The following is a 23,158-nucleotide window of genomic DNA, read 5'->3' as shown; positions in this document are numbered from 1 at the left end:
TGGCACTTAGTGTCTCTACCTTCTCTTAAACATGTTTTCTGTTTCCTTGCTTCTGTAGTTTTCAAGCTTTTCCTTCAGTTTTGAATACTGTTTTTTCTAGTTCCATCCCACATACTAGCCTATTAAAAATCCTTATCCTTGTTGAGGATCCAATTCAGATACTACCCTCTTTATGAAATCATTCTTTTAATGAGTCCTCTCTGCTTTGCCCACACATACTCTTTTGCAGATCCATTGTATTTTTTTGTTCTACTATTATAGCAAGTGTATCATAACTTACCTTCCCTCCCTGCAACAAATTATAACCTTGACAGTTGAAAACATTGTTTTCAAGTTTATTATACCTTTATTGTTTTAACCTTGCTATTATTTTAGCAATAAATATTCATTTTAATTTTTTGAAAAGTCAAGTCAAAAGAAATAAGGTATTTTTCATTAACTTTTATTAACATTTTGTTTTAATATGTACTTTGGTTTTTTAAACCGAAAAATTGAGATGTCACACATACAGTTGATAACCAGCTGTTTTTCACTGAACCATTTACTATACACACATTTTTCTATCAAATATGAATGTAAGTCATTTTTAATAGCTATATATTACCTAATCCCCTACTAAGGAACATTTGGCTTTTTTTCACTTTATTGCTGTTACAAGCAACACTCCACTAAACATTTGTGCATGTTTATATATATATTGCAACATGTCTAATTATCTCCTTAGGCCAAAACCCTATAAAATAGAATAGCTAGATCAAGGGGTATGTTCCATTTTTAAAGCATTTGATTTTTATTGACAAGTTATTCTCCAAAACTGTTGTAGCTGTACAGTCCTCTACCATAATTGGGTAATGATAGTGAATGTTTTTTCATGTGCTTTTGTTCAGTTGTAGTTCATTCTGAATTGGTTATCTGTTCATTCCCTTTGCCTTTTTCCTGTTTTTTTTTCATCTGTCTTTATATATGTTGTTACTTTCCATGACTTGGTTTCTTTACCTGATTTTCCCTGGTAAATCGGCAAGAACCAACAGAAAATATGATTGACATTATGACTTTGAGCATGTCACTTTCTCTCTGTGAGCAACAGATTATAAAATAAGAAAGTTTAAATGACTTTTATGATAATTTAGTACTAAATTCTGGTTCTTTGTATGAGATGATCCCACTGTGACTTTCATGGTAGTCTGTAATCTATCAGGATTTAGGGCCACCATTTTAAGGTGGGAATTCGATTAAAAAATATATAGATCGCTAAACTACATGATTTCTATGACATAAGAATGTCCTAGGTAAGTAGGTAAGGGTTTATATTATTAGGCCTTGCATTTTTTGCTACTAGGAAACATTAATGTATAACTTTTAAGTTGTTCTTCCTCTGTAATAGGCATTTGGTTTAAAATTATTTGGATGTGACTTGTCATTAATAATTTATTGATTTAAGGGCATTTCTTTTAATAATTAAAAGAATAACTTAAAGTAAAAATATATCAACATTTCTTAAAACTACTGTTAGGAAAATAGAAATAAAACAACTTTGTATTTTCTGCTGAAATACATGCTGATAACTTATAACAAACTTCTAGTATTTACCTAATATTTCTAAACAGTAGGTTTATACTGCTGTTTCTTGAATCATGTTTAGATGTTGGCAACTTCGTATTCTAAGAGATGAAGATTTAGCTTGTTTACACCATCACTTTATTTCGTCTTCCCTGATTTGCTAATGTACCAGGATATTATATAATTACATATTATTTATATTAGTAGGATCAGTATATTAGCAGAATTATGTAAGAAATGGTATATATATTATATTGTTATATAATATTATACATGTTAATATATATAACATTTAATCCCAGGGTCTTTTTAAGGGAAATTTTTATAGTAAATAAAAAATAAATGTTAATTTTGAAAATCTTCTAAAAGTAAGACTATACTGACATTTCTTAAAACTACTTTTGGAAAGATAAACATGAAACAACTGTTTTTTTTTTTCTACCAGAAACATTTCAGAATCCTTGGCTAAATCTGTGGGATAGACTTCTTGGAGAAATGAAATATTTGAAAGATGGAAAAAATCAAATAGGCTAGATTATGCTCACAGGTAGACTTACATTGCTTAAAGAACAATATAGCCAATAAATATATTTTTAGATGTTTCTCTTGAAGGAATAGGCAATTTCTCTAATGTCTTTTTCATATATTTCTTTATGAGACTCTCTAATATTTCATTAATAAAGTCAAACTATCCAATATATTGTTTTTATTAATATTGCTGTTAGTTGATCGTGTTCCTTAAAAATCCCAGTAGTTTGGTGGAAGAGATCTCAGGTGCCATAAACTTTGTTTACTTTTTCATTAACCACTTAACCAACATCAAACATTTAGTCATAATTTCTTTCATCCACTTAGCAAACTTAATTCAGTGGTTCAGGTAAATTCTAATTTCATTATAATTTTCACTTTGTTTTAATTTTAAGCTGTATCTTATATTAATAACATATTATTCTATATAATACTGTGAAAATACTACACAAATGTTAATGTGCTTACGTTGTAATCCAGGTAATATTGTGTTGGAATCTGGACTATTACTGATGAAAATTGTATTTTTTCCTCCATCTAATCCACAACTTTAGTGCTTGCATTTAGAGCTCATTTTAAAAGCGGTTTTAATACTTAAAAGTCTTTTGAAAGGCTTCTAAAACTTGGCAGTCTCAACAAAATGTTTTTTCTGACTTCCTTTTTAAGTATCTCCGTGAACTTACAGTAAACAAACTTTTTAAAGCGGGAATATCTAGCCATAATGCAGGAACAGATGAATAGAACACTAACCACTTTATTCTGAAATGCACATTTTCAGTTGTATATAAGATGCCTTAAAACATCATATAAATATTTTAAGATGTTTCCTAAACTATTAATGGATAAGTGTTACAAAGACTAAGGTTGGATTCATTAAACAAAACTTATTGTAGGGTTTAGAAGAGAGGCTCTTCTGTATTTTCAGGAGCCCTATATCTGATCAGTTTTAAAATCTTGGTTCGAATTATGGCATAATTTTGAAAGTTATATTATTTAATCATATAACTTGTGCTACCTACACTCTTTCCTAAACTAGGTGTTTATCAATAAGATAATTAAAGTGACATCCTCTCTGTTTGATCATCTGAATATTTTTCAACAAACCTGTAAAGAAATTAAAGTATAATTAATATATGTTGTCTCCATATAAAATCTAAATGCGAAGGTAAAGTATAAGAAATAAAACTAAAGTTGGAGATCTTTAGGACACAAAATACCTGAAAGCAAACGGATTAAATCCATGTCCTTATATAAAACGTCTTTTATTTCTTAGAGTTTTTGCTATCCTAAACTTAATTTTTATTTCTGCTATTATTCTTTATAAACATTTCAGCAAATCAATAATTGCAAGTGCTAACATTCACATTTCACAAGTGGTTTACCTGTTCCCTGGAGGAATTTTTCTTTATTTCTGGAGACTAATAACCTTAAATCTATTCTGTTTATTTCTCACCATATCGGATGATATATTTCTGATGATTGATTGATTGGCAATCTTTATTATCCCTCTTCAAATCTACTGCGTATGTAATTGGCCTGCCTTTCTGTTAAATGAGTAGGGGAGTGAAGTGGTAAACCAATGGAGAGCAGAGCTAAATTTTTAAAAATCTCTCCTACCTTCCTTAGGGCTAGAATAGTTATTTCACTCTTCTGTTTGATTGCCTATTCCATTTCATGTCATTTGCTTACATGTTTCTGTTAGACAGTTGGATGTAAAGCTTCATAGTTTTGGCTAGTTTACCTAGCTGTCCCAGGACAAGCAGCAATATATTTTGGTCTGCGTTTTTTCTTTATAGCCCCAAAGTTTGATTAATTTCTTTTCATTAAAAATCCTTGCATGTATATGTGCATGTGTGTCTCCCTTACCCTCTTCCTTTTCCTCTCTTTTCCCCTATTCACCTCGACCTCCTTTTAAAATTTAGTTTATATATTTTTTAAAATTTTAAACTATGCCTATACGTAGTTTAGAAAGCTAGCAAGTACTATAATGTTTGTGGAAGTATTTCTTGACCTGTTTTTACCTATTCCCAATTTTTATTTCCCTTTTAGCTATTTCTTCTGGGTTTTCCTCTTGATTTCTGAATTTTAAATTTACACTGCTAATTCATATTTATGTTTTTCCAATTTTAGATATCATCTACTTATGTTTTACTTTAGAAGACAAGGATTTAATTTTTTTACATTACATATACATTTCCTCCCTTTTCCCATCTTGCTAAAACAGTTTTTAACCTTATTTTAAATATCTAGAGTGTTTTCAAGTAAATATTGTTCCCTATTGAGCTAAGAAGTGTTAGACTTTATTATACAGCTTTAAGGTTTCTGTATGTAGTATTTGCTTTTTTTCTCCATCTTTCTCATTCTCTCATTTTACAGAAATATATCCTTCAATAGATTCTGGAGATAATTGGTACATAGGAAGTAATTTCGTGAGACAATGCATGTATGGCAATATCTTTATTTTCTGATTGTTTGACCAGATATAGACTTCTAGGTTGGAAACTTTTTTTAAGTACTATGACGACATTGTTTAATTAATTTCTAGATTTCAGAGTTGCTGGTAACTGTCATGCCATTTTTATTCTTTATATGAGAAGTATATCATGTGACTTTTTCTCCCAGGAAGATTATGGGATCTTTACTTTATCTTCAGTATTCAGAAATGTCAAAATAATATGCCTTGATGTTGATCTTTTTTAATTCATTAGACTAAACAGTCTGTAGACCTTTCTCTCTAGAAACCTTTATCCTGTCACTCTTAGTAATTTTCATCTGTTTATGCACATACACATACATACACTACAAATGCATACATACATATACCTCCATATGTACTTTTTGTCCCTTCTATGTGTTCTTTGGAACACTTATTAATTTGATGTCGGATCATCTGGATTGATCCTCTAATTCTGTTTTCTGTCTTCTGGTATTTACCTCTTTTGTTTATTCTTCTTTCTAGGAAATGTTATCAACTTAAAACTTTTATTTTTATTCTTTCCTCATATTTTAAATTTCTAAGAACTTTTTTTTGTAATTTAATATTTCTTTCCATAGCTCTTTGTTTTTATTTCATTAATGTAATAATTTCTCACCTCTCTGAAGATATGGTTATTCTAATGTATTCTTCTACATTGTCTCTTTTTTTTCCCCTGTGTGTAGCATTTGTCCTGATGATCATGTTGAAATGCATACCCTCAAATATCTGGTGACCGTGGTTGTGCTCTGTATACATAGTCAGGTCTTTCAGTTAATGAGTTTTACTTTATCATGCCCTCCAGAAAATTGTTTTGGGAAACCTAAAAATGTTCAGTACCTAGATCATGTCTTTTAGCAGCATGATGAAATAGTAGCCATGTGGTGAGATAGTTGATAGTGATGGGGTAACCCAACTACTTCTTTATGTAGGCTTTCAATTAATTTTATTTTTAGCTCAACGCTGTGCTTTCAGAAACAACCTTATACCTCCAATTCCTGAGACTTTCTGAGGCTGTAAAGAGCTGAAAGTTTTTATTGGCTTCTTCTCCCACCCTAGACATTGCTCTTTTTTTAATTTTATTAGATTTATTGGAGTAACATTGGTTATTAAAATTATATAGGCTTCAAATGGACAATTTTATTATATATCATCTGTATATTGCATTATGCGCTCACCACCCAAAGTCAAGTGTCCTTCCATCACCTTATACGATGACATTGCTCTTCTTTAAAAAAAGTATTTTTGTTATTTATAATTTTATAGAAGCAGTATATTAAAAAGTAATCAAATGTTTAGAGAAAAATATAATATCATCACTCAGAATTTTTCCAGCCATAACCTATGCTAATATTTTAATGGATTATTCCATATTTACGTCTGCAGTTTTCTGTGACTTCCCCCTACCCCATTTTTTCTTGTGGAATCTGTGTTAGCTTTGATTTGTTTTGGAGGGATTTTTTTTTTTTCAAATTGGTATCATGCTGTGTATAAAATTTGTACTTCATTTAATGAGCATTTCCCTATATCATCAAATAATCTGTAAAATGTGGCTTTAAATCACAGTGTAATTGCGACTGTCTCACATTTTATTTAGCCATTATCCTAATTGATTTAATTCTCCCCATGATAGAGAGTCGGCATTGTGTAGTGGTGAAGAACATGGCATCTGGATTATCAGGAGGCCTGAGTTTGTGTGCTAGCTCTGCCATTCCTTTATATTACCCTTTTACTGATCCAGTGAGTTTCATCTGCTTGTTATAAGTAATCTTTTATCCATAACTCGCTGATAGTCAAATCAAAATTAAGATTTAGAAATAGGGGGAAAATGCATTTCTTTTCATGGATCTAACAACACAGGGAGTGTAGAAAAGGAACCAGAGCCACAGGTAGTCTCAGCTAGAAACTTTACCTGTTTGCCCCTTTGGCTTCTCATTCATTTGTAGTGGCCACCAATGCTGGGAGCAAGGCCCACTGGGTTGGGACTTTCTGTTCAATGTTCCTATCTACATTGAGATAGCTGGACCGGGCAGGACCAAATCTTGGGCGTGTTGGTGCTACTGCTGGTATTCAAATATTGATATTTTGCCTATGCCATAGCCTTGTCTCCCTTTCTTCTCCTACCACACCTACAACCCTCATCCCTGTTCCTAATTCAAAAGACTTTAATAATATTCTGCCAATGTCTTTTACTTAACTCCCAGGACAGTACTGAAGAATGAAGTGAGAGGTATTATAAGTTATTTTCTGTACCTTCCTTTATTTCAGTTTTAGCCATACAACATCCTTCGTGAAGTCTTCTGGTATCCTGGAGTGCAGATGATACTCTTCCCTTATTAACAACATCAGGGCAAGTTTTCTCCTATATCTATTATATGATCATTTTAAAGGGAATCTGAAAGGGCCGCTAGATCCCCCTACTCAGGTTACCATATTGGCTAAAACTGGCTGTCTTTTTCATAGTTAACCTTCGTAGCCTTTCTTATACTATGGCTGTTTCTAAGTAAACTCTTAAAGTGAAGCAAACCAAGTGCTAATTCTTGAGAAATCCTTCAATTTTTCATTGCCTTTCTGTCGTCCTTCCCTATCCAAAAGAAGAGGTTCTAATAGCATATATATCATACATTATTTTATCAAAACACATTTATTGCAGGACCACATTTTATATTTTCAGGCCTCATCAAATATGGATTGAACTGCGTTGGCTCCTTTTTAAGGAATTGAATACAATAATTAAGGTATTGGGAAGGGAGTAGTCGGTCCCTGTGTCTGAAATCATAGTATGTCTATGTCTGGAACAGAAGAGAAATCTCTTTCAGTTGTTTGAGGATATTTACAGATGAATTCACAGAGAATGTAGAGTGCCTAACGTAAAAAGAGATGCCCATTCCACATCATTCTCTGAACCTAATTCTTCCCTTCACATCATGCTTTGTACACTTCCTAGGAATCAGTTCATTTTCATTAACTCTTCTTCTATATGCCACTCTTGTTCTAGAAGCATTTTCTACTTAACCTCACTCTTCTTTCCTTTCTCTATCCCAGCATGGTAATAACTCCGTCTTTAAATAAGAAATTGTATTATCAAAGCCAAAGTGTATCTGCTGCCTCAAGTCCATGAACATTCAAACTAGAGAGGGAAGGAAACAGATTCTAAGACACTTGCATTGACTTAGATGAGAGCTCCTCTGTAGAGGACAGGAATTCAAGCCTGTTGAGTGAGCATGGGGAAAGGAGATGTCAGTAACAAGAAGATGCAAATTTGAGGGAATGAGTTAAAGCAGGTGTCCCCAAACCTCGGGCCACGCAGACCAGTACCCATCCGTGACCTGTCATGAATCAGGCCGCCCAGCTGGAGGTGAGCGGCAGGCAGGTGAGCGAAGCTTCATCTGTATTTGCAGCCGTCCCCCAGCACTAGCATCACTGCCTCAGCTCCACCTCAGATCATCAGGCATTAGATTCTCATAGGAGCACAGGTCTCTGGTGCCAAAAGGTTGGGGACCACATATAGGACCTTTTGAATTTTTCTGTAATTGTTAATGTGGAAATGGTTCATGGTTTCACAGAAAGTGGTCAATTTCTGTTGATTAAGATGTATAAAATTAATATAGACTGTGAACTTCTTATCTTTGTTCCTGATCGTCTGGCAGCAAATCTCACGTCTGTCATTGGATATGTTCTGGATTTACTGTATATAACTTTTAGCTGATTATTTGATTACAGCACCCTTTCCACATCTCTCCATCACTACTGCTACCACTGCAGTCCAAGCTGTCATTATTTTTTGCCTGAGCTATAGCAACAGCCTTGTTACTGATTTCCTTTTCTCTCTTGCCTATTCATATTCAATTCTCCATACAATAAGCAAAGCAATCTTTTTTAAAACATAAATCAGATCACATCATATTCTTAAAATTCTCCATAGATAACCCTTAAACTTGAAATAAATCCAAACCCTTATCTTGTCCATAAATCTTTACATAGCATGGCTGCCTTTGATCTAACAGCTTCTCATTTCTACTCTTCCTTAGCGCACTATACTTCAGTCACATTAGCCCTCTCTTCCTTGAGTTCAAAAAACTTATTCTTGCCATTGGGTCTTTGCTCTTGCTGTCTCCTCTACCTCTTCCCCAGGTCTTCACAGAGCTAGCACCTTCATAGCCATTTGAGTTTCCGGTCATATATCCTCATCCTTAGAATTACCTTCCCTGGCCATTGGAATTCACACCTCTCCTATTCCATTTCTTTGTTTTTATTGTCTTTACAACTCATTTGTCATAATTATCTTACTTTATTAAGGTAATTTACTTTTCTACCTTCTCCCCTCAAAAATTAAGTTCTTAGCTGTCTTGTTTTTTGCTGTATTCTCAATGCCTAGAAAAGGTCTAAAACATGGCAGGTGCTTAATACCGAGTGGATGAACAAACAGTGATTTGTGTGTGTGTGTGTGCAGATGCAATGCTCTTAGATTATTTGTCTTGTACCATAACTACAAATTTTTTGTATTTCACACATAAAATAAACAATGATGCTGAATTTAAAGTAGTAATACTGAACTTCTTTTAAGTGTCTTGACATTACAGTTATTGTTGTTATATAGACATGAGTTTCAACAATTTTATACTCACATTCCTTGGGTCATAAGCATTTCAGAGCAGTAGAAATGCAGTATACATGTAATATGTTGTAGAGTTAAAATCCCAAGAAATGGTCTAGAAATAACAAAATATTTCAGACCATAAGATGCATTGCTATCTACTGCCTCCCAAACTCAAGTATGTGATACAGTGAGATGGTTCCTTAAATGGAGAGACCCTGGAGAGAAGACTCACTGTCTTCCCAAGTGGCTGCCTACCCTATAACAATGTATTTTTAATTTTCTATCTTCTCCTGTTTAGCACACACATTGCTGAGGTGTTTCATGGACTTCCATCATCTGTTAAGAGTTCCTTGATCTGGAAGTCTGTTACAACACGATTTCTTTTTTTCATTTTATGAGGCCTTTTTAAAGAATTATAACCAGCCTCTAGGTTCCTTTCTCATTTTCACTCAGTAGACCCAGGAATTACAGAATCTTGTTAGATAGTATTTTCCCAGTCTGAATCAGGGGAAACTCACCTGCTCTTCTGGAAAGTTACTGTATATCCTCTAATGGAAAAATACAGCAAATCTCTTTTATAGACATAGACTTAGCATATTCAATGGTTCTTCTAGCCTATTAAAATATACAGTACCCCTAATCCAAAACTCTCCGGTTTCCCATACCCACTTTAATTACTCTAATACTTAACCTGCTAAAGGAGAATGATCATTTATTATATAATTACATTTATATTCTCTAAATCATATTCAAAGTGAAATATCAGGTGTTTGTTGTATTCTTTTAATTTTCATGGATAAGTGGAGTTATTGTCCCTGTACAGTTATAATGAATTTACTGTTTGACTTTTATTTACACCTTTAGATCTTGTTTTTGCTCTGGTAATCTCCTGAACCTTTCTTAACTAGTCAATCTAACTAGTCTTGAATTGACCATCTAGTTTCTGTGCTCTTCTTATTATTTGATCTGTATTAAATACTTGAGAAGATAAAAGAAAAGAACCTTCTGGATTTGTATTTTGTACCTGCTGTATGTCTATAACATCTTTTCTTCTAGGCTCAGTAAAATAATGGTATGTGAATCCACATCAAGTACCACATCTTCATGTTTTCCTTCAAGTTATATCTTGTCAGGAAAGCAGAGTTATGGCTAAAGATCTATCATTGTAACATTACTATTGATTTCACTAACAATTGTTATTCAGTCTAAGCATATCAAAATTTGATGTTGGATGTGTGTTTACATTATTCCAGAGAACAGGTGGCTAATTTCTTCAGTATCTTGTGTAAAACCCCCATTTTCATGTTCTTCACAAGCAGTAGGGGAAAAAATGGTCTACCATCATAGAAATTTTCCCAGTGCAACTCCAGAGATTATTCCTTTCTAGATCTGTGCAAAAAAAAAAAAAAAAAATAGTGACTCTGGATAATCCCTATCCTTTGAGGTTTCATGTTCTATTGTGTCTAAGTTAAATAACACATGTGCCTGCTTTAATAATACCTTTAGTCTGTGTTATAATTTATCATCAGCTTGATAAACTAGATTTCTGATAAACTGAAAGCGAGACATTGTTTGAAATGTATTCTTTTAGTGATAACTGTGAGTTAAGCATTGATGTAATCCTGGAAATTAAATTACAGCTTTCCCTGTGAAGTTGTAGTGCAAACAGTAGAAGCATATTTACATGTCTAGAGCCTTTCTTTGAATCCTAAGTATTTTATAGATATTATCTAATCCTAGAAAATTCTCTACATATCAAAATGTATCTCCTTTTTATTGAGAGGGGGGTAGCCAGTTATTAATGCCCACAATGCTTAAGTGAGTTGCCCAAGGTCACTCAGTGAGCTGTTGGTGAGGCCAGAAATAGAATCCAAGTCTCCTGACTCCCAATTCAGTTCTCTATCCTCGATATAGTTTTCTATCCTCTATATACCCCTGCTGCCTCTCATGGGAAAAGAAGTTAATCTTCCAGCTATTAATAGCCACCAAATTGGTGGTAGCAGCACAGTGGAGAAAAGTAACTGTCTTTATACTGCAGCATTAGTATAAAAATATCTGGTAATGGAAAATTTGACAAATGTCATGTTAAAGGGAGTGGAAAATTATTTTAAGATCTGGATCTCATTTATCTAGTTCTCAGAAAAGTAAAATTTCTTAGTAGAACAGGGATCATATTTTTCTTCCTGTTTTTAAGTTGTATTTCCTAGAGGGTAATTGTCAACCTAGCCATAGCAGAGCCTATTGTCAACTAACATAATAAGAATAATGCATGTACTGTTGGTGATTGTTATTATAAGTGTATTTTCTAACTCAGTTGAAAGTTTGAATTGCTTTATTGAAATATATAACACTTATTTTATTCAGCTTTCAGTGTTAATATTGTATCATAAAGCAAATACAACATCAATTGGGAATTTTACTGCGTGATTTGAAAAGAAGGGCAGAAACACACATTATAGTTTCTTCCCTGGACAATACAACATTACTCTGTATCAGGCATCATGAATTTCACCAGAATGAAATAGACAAAGCAGAGGAATAGTTAAGAAATACAAGATAAGCACACTGGAGTTGATCAAGTTTATTGTTATGTTTATAACCAGTTTTGTACTTTATATCTTTGAAAAAGATGTTTTGACAGGTGTTTGTTCTCCTACCATGGTGGGAATTCACATTTAAGTTCAAATAAAAAATTTGTCTCAATTTTAGACCAACAAACAAGAATTCCCCTACTAAAAATCTCTAGGTCCTATGTTTCTGTTTGAAGATTACTAAAAGTATTTAATTAGAAGAATGGCATGGTCAGATTTATGTTTTAACTGTGTAAGCGTTAAGAGAGACAGGGTTGATGGAGGTTGGGAAGTTCAAGGAAAAGATTTCAAAAAATTGGTTATTTGGGACCCAGGTGACTGAGACGGTAATAGCAAGAGGATAATTAGAAATGAGTGTGGAATAAGCAGACTGGAGGGTCAAATACAGATCCTTGGGGACATATGGACATTTATTGGATGGAGGAAGAAGAAGGTAACATTAGAGAGATAATGGGGAAATCACTTTGAATAACTACAAAATTTGTAGGATTAGGGCTAAGAAAAGTTTTTTAAACTTGTTAACTGCCTGGCATTTGGGAAACTTGCTTTTCCAGAGTGATAATGATCAACTAAGAGTACTCTGAACTCTTCAAATTATGTTTATCTTCAGTATTAGTCTAATTTTTGCAAACCTATGAATTGTGTATTATATAGGAAACAAATCAACCAGAATAATTAACTACTATACCTGGAATAGTAACAGATACAATTATTTTATTCACCTGGGATTTTATTGGTTATTGCTGTTCTTGTTACTTTAGATGTTCATTCAATTAGTAATAAACTGTTGATATTTTACAATAGAAAAAATTACAAATCTTTGTGCCTATAAATGTTGAATAATTTTTTGTTATCTTAAACCTAAATCAAACATGAAAGCTGGAAATTGCTTGTGAATTTTATTTGAATTGATTGGAAATTTGTTTTCATGATTACCTAGTCTCTCAAGATATCTGTATCTATAAATTAATATTGATATTAGCCATTTATTATTTATACTATGTAATAGAATCTCTTTAAAATGAGTTTATTTAAAGTTATTAGCAATGAACTATGGTTTTTTCCTTTCCAACTTATTTTAAATTTTTAATATTTGGCTGAAAATGTATTTTATCATCGGTGTTTTTTTAACAGATAGGGTTATTGGAAAACTAGGCAATATTTTTGAGATTTTTAAAAATTTTGTCAAACAGGCACATCTTCAAGTGAATCTAATCTGCTTAACATTCCTTCACAAAAAAGAACTCGAAGAAAACTAATGTCTTCTCCTCTGAAAGCAGAACGTGCCCAAAAGTCCACACTGTCTGAAAGTGTGCAGCTCAATGATTCTTTCAGCAAAGAACTTCAGCCTATTATGTATACCCCAGAAGACTATAGAAAAACTTTTCAAAATCCATCTACAGTGACCTTATTAAAACCATCATCTAATGCTACAAGTTTTCAGGCCATCCGCTCAAATACAAACAGTGATAATTCTCTGAAAATGTCATGTGAAGTAGATGTCCCCCTGAGCAGGAAAAAAGAATATGGACAGGAAGATTTGGACTCTACATTTATTATATGTGAAGACACCAGGAGATTGAAGAGTAAATTACCTGAAGAACAATCACTACCAAACAATAACATTTTACAAAGGTATAAAAAAACAGTATTTGTCTTTTTTTTTTTTTTTTGGTGCCTTTAAACTATTAGCTTTTTCTTCTTTAGTATATTTGAGGTCTGTTTTATAGATTAAGTATGTTCTCTTGAGCATACTTTATTAAATCTTAATTGTCTTTTTCTCTAAATATTAATTCACTAACACAATGTTTTAAAGTCTGTAAGATGATATCTTAAGTTGACTCACCCTCCTTAAGCTAGAAGAGACCTTACTATATATTTAGTTTGTTCTTTATACTAAAGTCAATGATGGCTACAGGCCATCATTGGAGGATTTCCATGTTTATTATTATTCACTAATATCTTCACTAAAGGATATTCCACAGTTTCTATTTCAGAATAAGTTGAAGTTTACTAAACTTGAACTTATTCTGAAATAGTCATATGTCTAAGGTATGCCTGACTGTATGTCATCCAAGCAAATATGTCCTTCTCATTTCATCTGTATTATAACAGCCAATCTCAATATGGGAAGAATGACACTTTTATATTTCTGTACTGTTAGGAATGCAGAAATATCTTGATAGCAACTCTATAATGTAAAAATGAGAATAGAAAACCCCAAAGCAAGCAAAGGAAGTCTCATAGTATAATGTTTTTCTTTATATAGTAATAAGAAAAGAAATCATGTTCCAATTATGAAAATATATGGCCCCTTTTTTCTCCATAGTACAAACAAGAATTACTTTTTTAAATTATTTTTTATAATTTTTTATAATTTATGATACAGGCTAGCCCCTTCCTCCTCCTCAACCAAACATGATTTGCCTGTACAAAGCATTGTACCATCCTACATGGCAATGACTGCTGCTGCCAAAAGGAAACGAAAGTTAACAAGGTACGATTTAACATAAACTAATTCAGACTTTATATTTATATAAGATCCTCTTTTTACTTTATTTCCTATAGTTCTTTTTTATTTCTTATAGTTTGACTGTCAATTCATATTTAAGCACGCGTATAATAAATAGCTCTGAATGTGACACTGGATTTATATTATCAAAGGGAGATCTTGATACAGCCTAAGTATTTCACTTGACATTTGCATAAAGTATTCCATATTTTATTTTAGATTATTAAAAGTAAAAAGCCTTCTAGCTTTTAAAAATGTCATTTAATTTCAACTTTTCTACTGGTTACAACTTTTATTCATTTAGTATTTTTTCTTTTAGACATTACTGAATTTTTTCAGTCCTAAAATTATATTATTTTAATGGATTTTGATATATGACTACAATGTAACAAATAAAGAGACTTCTGTTTCTGGCTGTGACACTGTAGTTTGTGTCAGGCCAAGCCACACATCGAGAATGATTATAAAAGCTGATAAAATACAACTAACAGCTACTTGAAGGCACTGAAGAACAACCAAGGCAGCCAGGACTTGAGGGGGGTGTGAGATCCCAGAGAAAAGGGAAAAAGAGCTATAGCGATCCAGACCTCCACTGCTTCTTTTTTCATTTTAGCATTTGTCAATTCATGGCATCAAATATAGAGGCCAAGCAGAAAATGGAAGCCTAGAGCTTAGCAGTCTCACCAAGCTTAGGGAAACAAAATCATTCTGTGTAGCTTTTGCCCTCAAGATATTTGCCAAATTCTAAACTCTGCAGAATAAGAATCCAAGAAACCAAGTTGAAGGTAGCTGCAAATAGGTTAAAGTACCAAACAGAGTTGACATTTTCTTGGGACTAGGGTACAACATTGTTGTTCAGGGATCCTCATGAAGAACAGGCCCTGTTAAACACCCAAGATTTTATTTGAGACCCCTGAAGGTTTGTGCTACAGGAGTAAGGCAAACTGAAAATAGACCAGTTCTTGAAAGCCTAAAACAAACCTTAAACCAACTCAATCTCTTTTTGGATCATGGAGATCTTTCCCTCTACTGCCTTCTTACCAGAGCAAAATTTAATCATCTCTGGAAGAATATACCATCCAGAGCCTCTATAGTTTTCCATATGCAGTGTTTAGCCCGTAAGCAAAAATTACCAAGCATGCCAGGAGACAGGACCAAATGACTGAAAATCAAGAGAAAAAAAACAAATTAGAGAAGCAGTAGTCTATAAGTGATTGAGGTTATCAGATAGGGATTTTCAGATTTTAACCATGATTAACAAAAAGTAGAACAACATAGGTGATAATTTCCCAGTGAACTGAATTCTGTTTAAATGAATCCAATGTATATTCTAGAACTGAATAAAATAGAATTTACTGAAATTAAGAACTCAATAGCTTGATAAAAAAAAGATATATATATCCAAGCCTATGTGCAAAAGGATAAAAAGAAAATATGAAGAAGACTGAAAAAGAAATATGGGGTACAATTAAAAATATGGTATGTATGTATGTATTTTGAGTCCCAGAAAGAAATAAGAAAAAGAACGGGGGAACCAGTATTTGAGAAGATACTGGCTAATAATTTTCCAAAACCAACAAAAGATAAATCACAGATTCAAGAAGCATTGTAAACCACAAGCATCATAAGTATAAAGAGAATTCAATATACCTAGTTAATTAGCAGCAAAAAGAGCTAAAAATCAAAGACAAGGAAAAAATCATAAACTAAGTTATATGACATGAAGTTCATTCATTATAGTGTTTATATCCTGCAACATTAAACACAATGATAAATTACAGTGAATAGTTATATTGTAAAATGGATCTGACTTGCTCTTCCTTTCCTTTGACATGTGATTATGGGGAGAAGACTATCTATGAGATTTAAGTTTCTCATTTTACACAATGGACCTGTTCTCATCTGAGCTAGTGTAAACAAATTTACAAATAGCCTACTTATTTGTGCCACATGGAGTATTATCTCTTAGGTGCATTTAGGATCCGCCCTTTCCTCTCCGACCAAAGTATAGCAGACCCTTGGAATGTGTACATTAAAAATTCATGGACTGATTTTTCTTTAATGTCTCTGACTGTGCATAACATTAAATTTTGTATTTTCCTATGGCACAAATTTGAATTGTGCAATTAGTCCGGCTCATGTATGAGAATCAGTCACTTAATGAGTGAGCCTAGCTAACCACCATCATCTGTGTCATCCATCTTATCACTAATTTTCATTGTGTTGATTGTGTTATTCTTTCGACTAATTAACGTTGGTGACTTTTCTGGTTCTTCTCTGGTAGCCTGCTCTGTTGTGTTAATGAAGATATGGCAGGTTTATAGCTAAGAATAATTTTAAAATGTAAGCATAGTCATTATCAAAATCAAATGTCCAGGTATGTAAATGTGTATTTGGAGTAGTTTTAGATGAGTTATAAAAGGCTTCCACATGAGCAACTAACATGGTGAAATAATACTAAAGGACATATAAAGAAAGATTTCTCATAGCTTATTAATTGCTCTATTACATTCCCTCTGGTACCAGTAATTAGATCCTGCCATTACCTAAGGTTAAAAGAGATTAATGCTAGAAATGTACATAATTACTTTTTTTTTTAATCTTCTTTTCCCCAATTAAATCTACATGAACTTTAGAGTAATAAACTGTGGTATTTTCCACTTAGCAGCTTTATGTACATATTTAGGTGTGTTTATATTCTAATATTGTTTTTAAAAATGAAGAAAGGAAGGCCCACATATATAATTATTTTATTTATTTCTATCAGTTTTACTCTCTGAACAAAAATATTTCAGTCAGAAAAGCACTAGATATTCAAAAAACCTACAAACCATATAGATTTTTTTAGTTAATAGTTAAATTTAGAATATGATTTTTAATGATTTCAACTTATTTAATATCACTGTAGCAGACTGTTTTAATTAAATGAATCAGTCTACCAAAATACAAGTGAAAAATATACATATATAAAATTTTACTTACAAATTATATTAGTTTTGAGATTTTCTTTGCTTTGTGTTTAATTGGTTGATTTTTTGTTTGTTCATTTGTTCCACAATCTTTCTTAGCACCCCAAAGTGGTCTCAACTTTCCATACACTTTTGATTTATTTTGAAAAATGTCTAATGATTTTACTAAAAATTATCTCAACTGAAAGAATATGAGATGTATTACATCTGTTAAGCAGAAGCATTCTACCTATGAAAGTGAACAAAAGGTTGAATCCTAACTTTTATTAATTGTTATAAAAATATATTAGGCACACAACTAGAAGAGTCTTTAGATTTCTTTTCAGTACAGTCTTTAACATAATGTGAACTTGGAATCTTACCAATTTTAGGGTTTTATATTTTATTTGCAATTGTATTTTTAATTAAAATTATTGGGGTGACATTGGTTAATAAAATTATTCATAGGGTTTTTTTATGATCTAACATAAATCTAACAAATTTATAACATAAATGTATTTTATCAGTGGACCTTTTTATCTAAATCTTAAAAATTTTTTAGTGTATTTTACTTAAATTATACAACTTATTTTATTAGGCTTTGATTTTAGTCCTAGAAATATGTTTGAATAGCTTTATTCCAAAGTTTAACTTTTCAAGTAAAAAAAAAATTTTGAGTAAAAACGAAGGTCCTAAATCTAACCAAAGTGAAGAATCATACCATAAAAATAATAACTTTAAGATAAACTGTAATTACAGGAAAAACGACTTATTGGAAGTAACCAATGCCATTGATCTTTTACTTGAAGAAATAAAATGACCAAATAACCAAAAAAGAATTTTACCTGAGACAGCTAATGTACATATTATCAAAAAGGGGTATTTAATATCCAAAATAGAATTATAGTAACCTAATTTATTTAGCACCATTTAGGAATGGAGAATTTCTACACCTGAATTTGTTTACTTTCATAACACTAGTACTTCTTTGTAACCATTGGATAGAAATTTTTTGCATTCTTGAACCAAGTAGGCAAAATCACCATTATGAATACTATAATTATCTCTCTTACAGACTCTAGAAAATTGAGGTACATAGATTGAGTTATTTTTCCCAGCATTCATTCTGCTCGTGTCTATTTTTCTTTGCTATCATATTAAATTGCTGTTCCTGACTACTTTAAATGAATATATAACTAACCCACGTTCTTGAAGACATACACCCATATCAGTTTACCACCATGGTTAGGAATGCCAGAAGAGCAAGTTGTTGCCAAATAAAGAAAGCCTCCAATTGTTAGTCCAACTAACAGTTAAATTAGATTCAGCTTGTAAAATGGTGTATATCTTTATGAGCCAGAAATCCCCTAGAGTTAGCTTGTTCGATTCAATATAGAATAAGGAGCTTCATCCCCTGCTGGACCCCCAGATCTGCCTATTAAAACGTAACCCTCCTTAGGTCTTGGAAGGATTGGATTGCTGTTTTCTGGGCCCAGATTAAACTCAGCTCAAACACAAAATCTTTCACTTTTCTTTCTTCTTCTAAACTCAGGAACCTACAGTTTCTTGTAGTTTGAAAACCCGTGGTACTGTTTTTTTTCTACCTTCTATTATTTTATGTATTTGTCTTATTTTTTCTCCTTCCCACCACATAGCCATAATATAAATTTTCAGGACAGGAGTTGTTTGTGCCTTACTTATTTATTATATTCTGTAACAGGAAGCTATAATAGGTGTTTATTATACGTCAATTCCATTCAAGTTATTAGTTCGACCCATTAATAATGCTAGATTGATATAAATTTTTGAAGATTAAACAAATGAAAATAGTTTTTTCTTTTCATTTCCATTTCTTTAATTGTAATAATCAGAGACAATTTGTTACCGTGCTTTGATTTAAAAAAAAGTTTCCAATCTCACTTGTTTGTATTCCCTCTATTAGGGTTCTTGCTACAAAATTGTAATATGAGCCTGGTTTTTCACCTCTTGAAATTTGCCCTTTATTAGCTATACTTCGAATAACAGCGCTTGCTGGTATTCCAGCAGAGCACCCTGGAAATGTTCTGTTACAGAATCATTACATACACCTACAATCAAAGTCTCTGATTTAAATAAACATTATTAAAATCACACACAGCTAAATTTCCCTATGTACCAAAAATGTATTTAGTACCTCCAATTACTTCTATGGAATGTTACAACTTAATATTTTAGTATTTTGCATTTTCTTTCATATTAGTTGCATGTAGAATATGTATTAGAACTTACAGCTATAAAAAATGCTTAACTAAAATTTAAAATTTTCTCTTCAAGTTCTGCATCAAACACTTGGTTAACTGCTGAGGGAAATTCTGGATTTGCCAAACGTATTCGAAAAGATAATTCAAGTGGTAAACACTCACAAGAAAATGAGTCAACAGCGGGTATGTCTTAGCTCTTATTTTGATATTTAATAACATAATTACCTAACATATGTATAGTATTTTACATTTTTTATGGTGTTTTCATGAGAATCTTCTTTTATATACTCATCACTTTTATTACATGGTAAGTGTGATTATCCATATTACAGATAAGAAAACTTAGGACTCCAAATAGAAAACATTTTCCCGAGATCACACAGATATTTCATGGTGGAGCCAGAACTCAGTACTGAATTTCCTAATGCTACATTCTACACCCTTTTTGTTATCAATATTTCTTCATATTGCAGAATTGGTAAATGATTTAACGATTAATTGAAATAATTTGCTAAATGTATTATTTAATAGGTTAGTGATTAAATATATTTTACGTATAAATTATATCCACTTGAAATTTTTCCCTTAGCCTAATTTTTAATAATTTGAGCTCTGATTCATTTGTGCAATTATTTCCTGCCTCCAGTCTGTACCAAGTTACAATCATATTGTAACTCTCATTAGCAAACTGAAAAGATGATGATGGGGTTGACTTCATCTTCTTAATTACATATGGGGGGGTGACATGAGTCCATGTCAACAAAACTACATCTTCAGTAAAACTGGAGTTATATAGTGCCTACCTGTTTCTAGACCTAGGTGTCTCGACTTCTGTTTCTCTAACACTACAGTTCCTAAAACTTCGTTCAGAAAGTATTTACTTACTACACACTCACTATGTGCTAGGTTCTGTGATGACACGAAGATCATTAAGGCCTAGTTGGTTTATTCTCTTAAGGAACTTATAATTTTAGCACTTGGAATTTAAAGGAGTTTCGTGAGGTAATGAGTGTTTCTAAGAATCTTAACATGAAAACTTACTTGTTTTGTTAATGCTCTTTCATTAGAGTAATATAAAACTTTTCAATAGCTTTGCCAAACTGTATTGATAAATCTTTACTTCTTGTGGTAGCCAGTAACAGTTGTTTCCTTTAAGTTTAATGGCAATGTCTTTCATGCAAATTTAAAAATCAATAAAGTCCTGAAAAATAAAATTTACTATGATATTCGGTTTAATATGCCATATTTAATAATGCTTGACAATGTGTATATGCAGTTGGTGTAGATACATACTGTCCCATGGATCTCCTGAAAAAAATTCTCCAGAAAGGTGTAATTCTGGAACCAAATAATAAGCTTATGGAAATTCTCAAATAGAGATTTGATTTTTCTAATATGCTTGTTTTCTAGTAATAGTATAAAATGCATCAAATATCTCCTAGGTAAAAAGAGATAAATTTTTTAAATCTACTATGGAGAAAAAGGTAGGAGATGATACTAATATGCTTTCCAATGAGGAAAGAACTAAAGCTAGGTTCTAAGATCACGTGTAGTTAAGGATAATGGAGCACTTAGAGATTTAGAAAAGATCATAGTTTAGTACATTGGAATATCCAAGGAAAAATGCCTTCAGTACATATCAGGAATTATTAGAAAAGTAAGAAAACAACAGGAACTACCTTCCTTCTAATGTATTTTACTGAGTTCTCCAGCTAAGTGTACAAATAAAAAAACAAAGGAACATAGTGGAAAGAAGGTAACTACTATTTACTGAGCAGTTAGGAGAATAAGAAATAGGGTCAAGAGAATATGTGTCCCTAAAACTAAAATCTAATGTGACCAAGAAGATGGATCAGATATTAGACTGATCCCTGAAAAAGCCGATGGCACATTGTTGTGTCAACATTTCATTGAGTGGAAAATCACTGTGAAGGCTGATGAAGATCCAGAAGAATGGCCATAGATAGATGGAACACATTTGAGAGGTGACAGTAAAAGAAAAAAGAGCTATGAGATAGGATCAGCACTTTAGGAAGTACTAGATTCAAATGATACTTATAAATTGGAAAAATACGGAAGTTTAAAAGCCTTAGGTAAATAATCTAGAGAATGAGAAAAAATTGATGGTGCAAAAAAGAAAGAGAACAGTGCTTGTAGGAGTAATCTTTCATTCATTTAAAAAACACACACACAAAAGTTAATCTGCAAGTGTGTATGTGTGTGTGTGCATGTGCATGTAAGCACACATACACTAAAACTTCAGTTTACAATATGGAGAAATAAATTTCTCAGTAGAATGAATGTTGAAAGATTTTTTTGGATGATGCTTTTACCAAATTTTTTTTTTCTTAATTTCTTCTCTAGAATATAAAAGGAACATCCATAAAGTAATGCCAAACATGGTCAGAAATTTTGGAAGAATTTCAAAAGGAAATCTAAGATAAGTCACTTCAATATCAAGAGAAATTAAATGGACAGCTCTGCTTTTAAAAGGATTTATTGCCAGTACCTTCTTAGAAACTTATTTAAAATCTTTGAAAGAAACTTATTTAAAATCTTTGAAGCTATTTATTAAAATAGCTTCAACAGACAGAAAATGAAATTTCTTCACTTTTGTTTTTTTGTATTCTAAGGAAATATCAAAATTTTGACAGAAAAAGTCATGTTTTCAGTTTGTAAAATATTTGCTACCCTTTAAAATTCCTAAGTCAGCATGGTGGCAGCTCAGTTTTATTATTCTGCAACAAGTCAATTAGGACATTTTAGAAAATAATAGTGAGTTAAATTATCCTTACTGCTTTTTGAAAATAAGGAGAATTTCACAGTGATAAAATTATGTCCCGGGCAGTTTTTGGTTTTAACATATTTTAATCATATATGTGACTTTTCTTTGCAAAAATATTTTGATGTGCAGATGTACATGTATGCCCGTAAAGTTGTTGTAAATATTATTTAAATAGTCTTCATGAATAAAATACTAATTTTTTTCCATGCTACTGAGCATAATAAAGATGTAGATTTTCTAATATTTGCTGTTCTGTCTCATTACTACCCCTCGCACACTTCGAACTATTTTATAGAAAATATGAGTTTTCTAGATTTATATTACAGATTAGATCAAGATATGTGTCACTAGAACCCAGTCTGAAAATAACCCATAAGTTTCTTAATGATAATGAGAAAGTGTTTTAATCCCTTATTCTGCTATAGGAAGCACAACTGCTATGGAGCTATGACTTAATCGTACAACCTTGTTCACCTGCCTTCCTTGGGCTATTTAATTCTGATTATGACAAATATTTGGTTAAATACACTTTTAAATTTATGTAGCCTAGGAATCATCCACCAAAGCAAACAACCATTTAAAACCAGTTGAATATTTAAGGGCTTTAGTAAGTCAAGTTTTCAACTTAAAATATAGTCAGGGACTGTATGAGATGGAATAATGATATGAAGTTCCTTCCAACTCTGACACTGGTGATCCATATTCATAGGGATGCACATAAAATCTTTCAAAGGGAGAGCCACCATACACATTTGGTTTTTCCTTCTCTTTATCATTAGATTTTTGGTTGTATTGCCTATTTAACAATCACTTTCACCTCTTTCTATTCTTTTCATCTATTTCAGGTAATTATATGTTTCAAAAGAAATCTTTTTACCAGGTACTGATGAATGGCTAGCAGAATTAAGTAACTATACCTCA

General features: G+C 32.0%; 1 protein-coding gene across 2 annotated transcripts in view; it reads left to right on the top strand.

Annotated features, from left to right (window-relative positions):
- The window catches only part of KIF18A (kinesin family member 18A), a 76,193-nt gene extending 53,713 nt beyond the window's left edge, over window positions 1-22,480 (top strand). For both annotated transcript variants that reach the window (XM_036221681.1, XM_036221682.1), the window contains exons 14-17: window positions 12,946-13,387; window positions 14,142-14,249; window positions 19,526-19,635; window positions 21,817-22,480. In XM_036221681.1, the coding sequence (XP_036077574.1) occupies window positions 12,946-13,387; window positions 14,142-14,249; window positions 19,526-19,635; window positions 21,817-21,896 (740 nt within the window). In that variant the 3' untranslated portion in view covers window positions 21,897-22,480. The remainder of the gene's footprint in view (window positions 1-12,945; window positions 13,388-14,141; window positions 14,250-19,525; window positions 19,636-21,816) is intronic.
- The last annotated feature ends 678 nt before the right edge of the window (window positions 22,481-23,158 follow it).

The sequence above is a fragment of the Rousettus aegyptiacus genome, unplaced genomic scaffold (genome assembly GCF_014176215.1).
Source record: "Rousettus aegyptiacus isolate mRouAeg1 unplaced genomic scaffold, mRouAeg1.p scaffold_m13_p_5, whole genome shotgun sequence".
NCBI classification, from domain to species: domain Eukaryota; kingdom Metazoa; phylum Chordata; class Mammalia; order Chiroptera; family Pteropodidae; genus Rousettus; species Rousettus aegyptiacus.
Note: the sequence above shows the minus strand (reverse complement) of the source record. Positions and strands in the feature narration are given on the sequence as shown.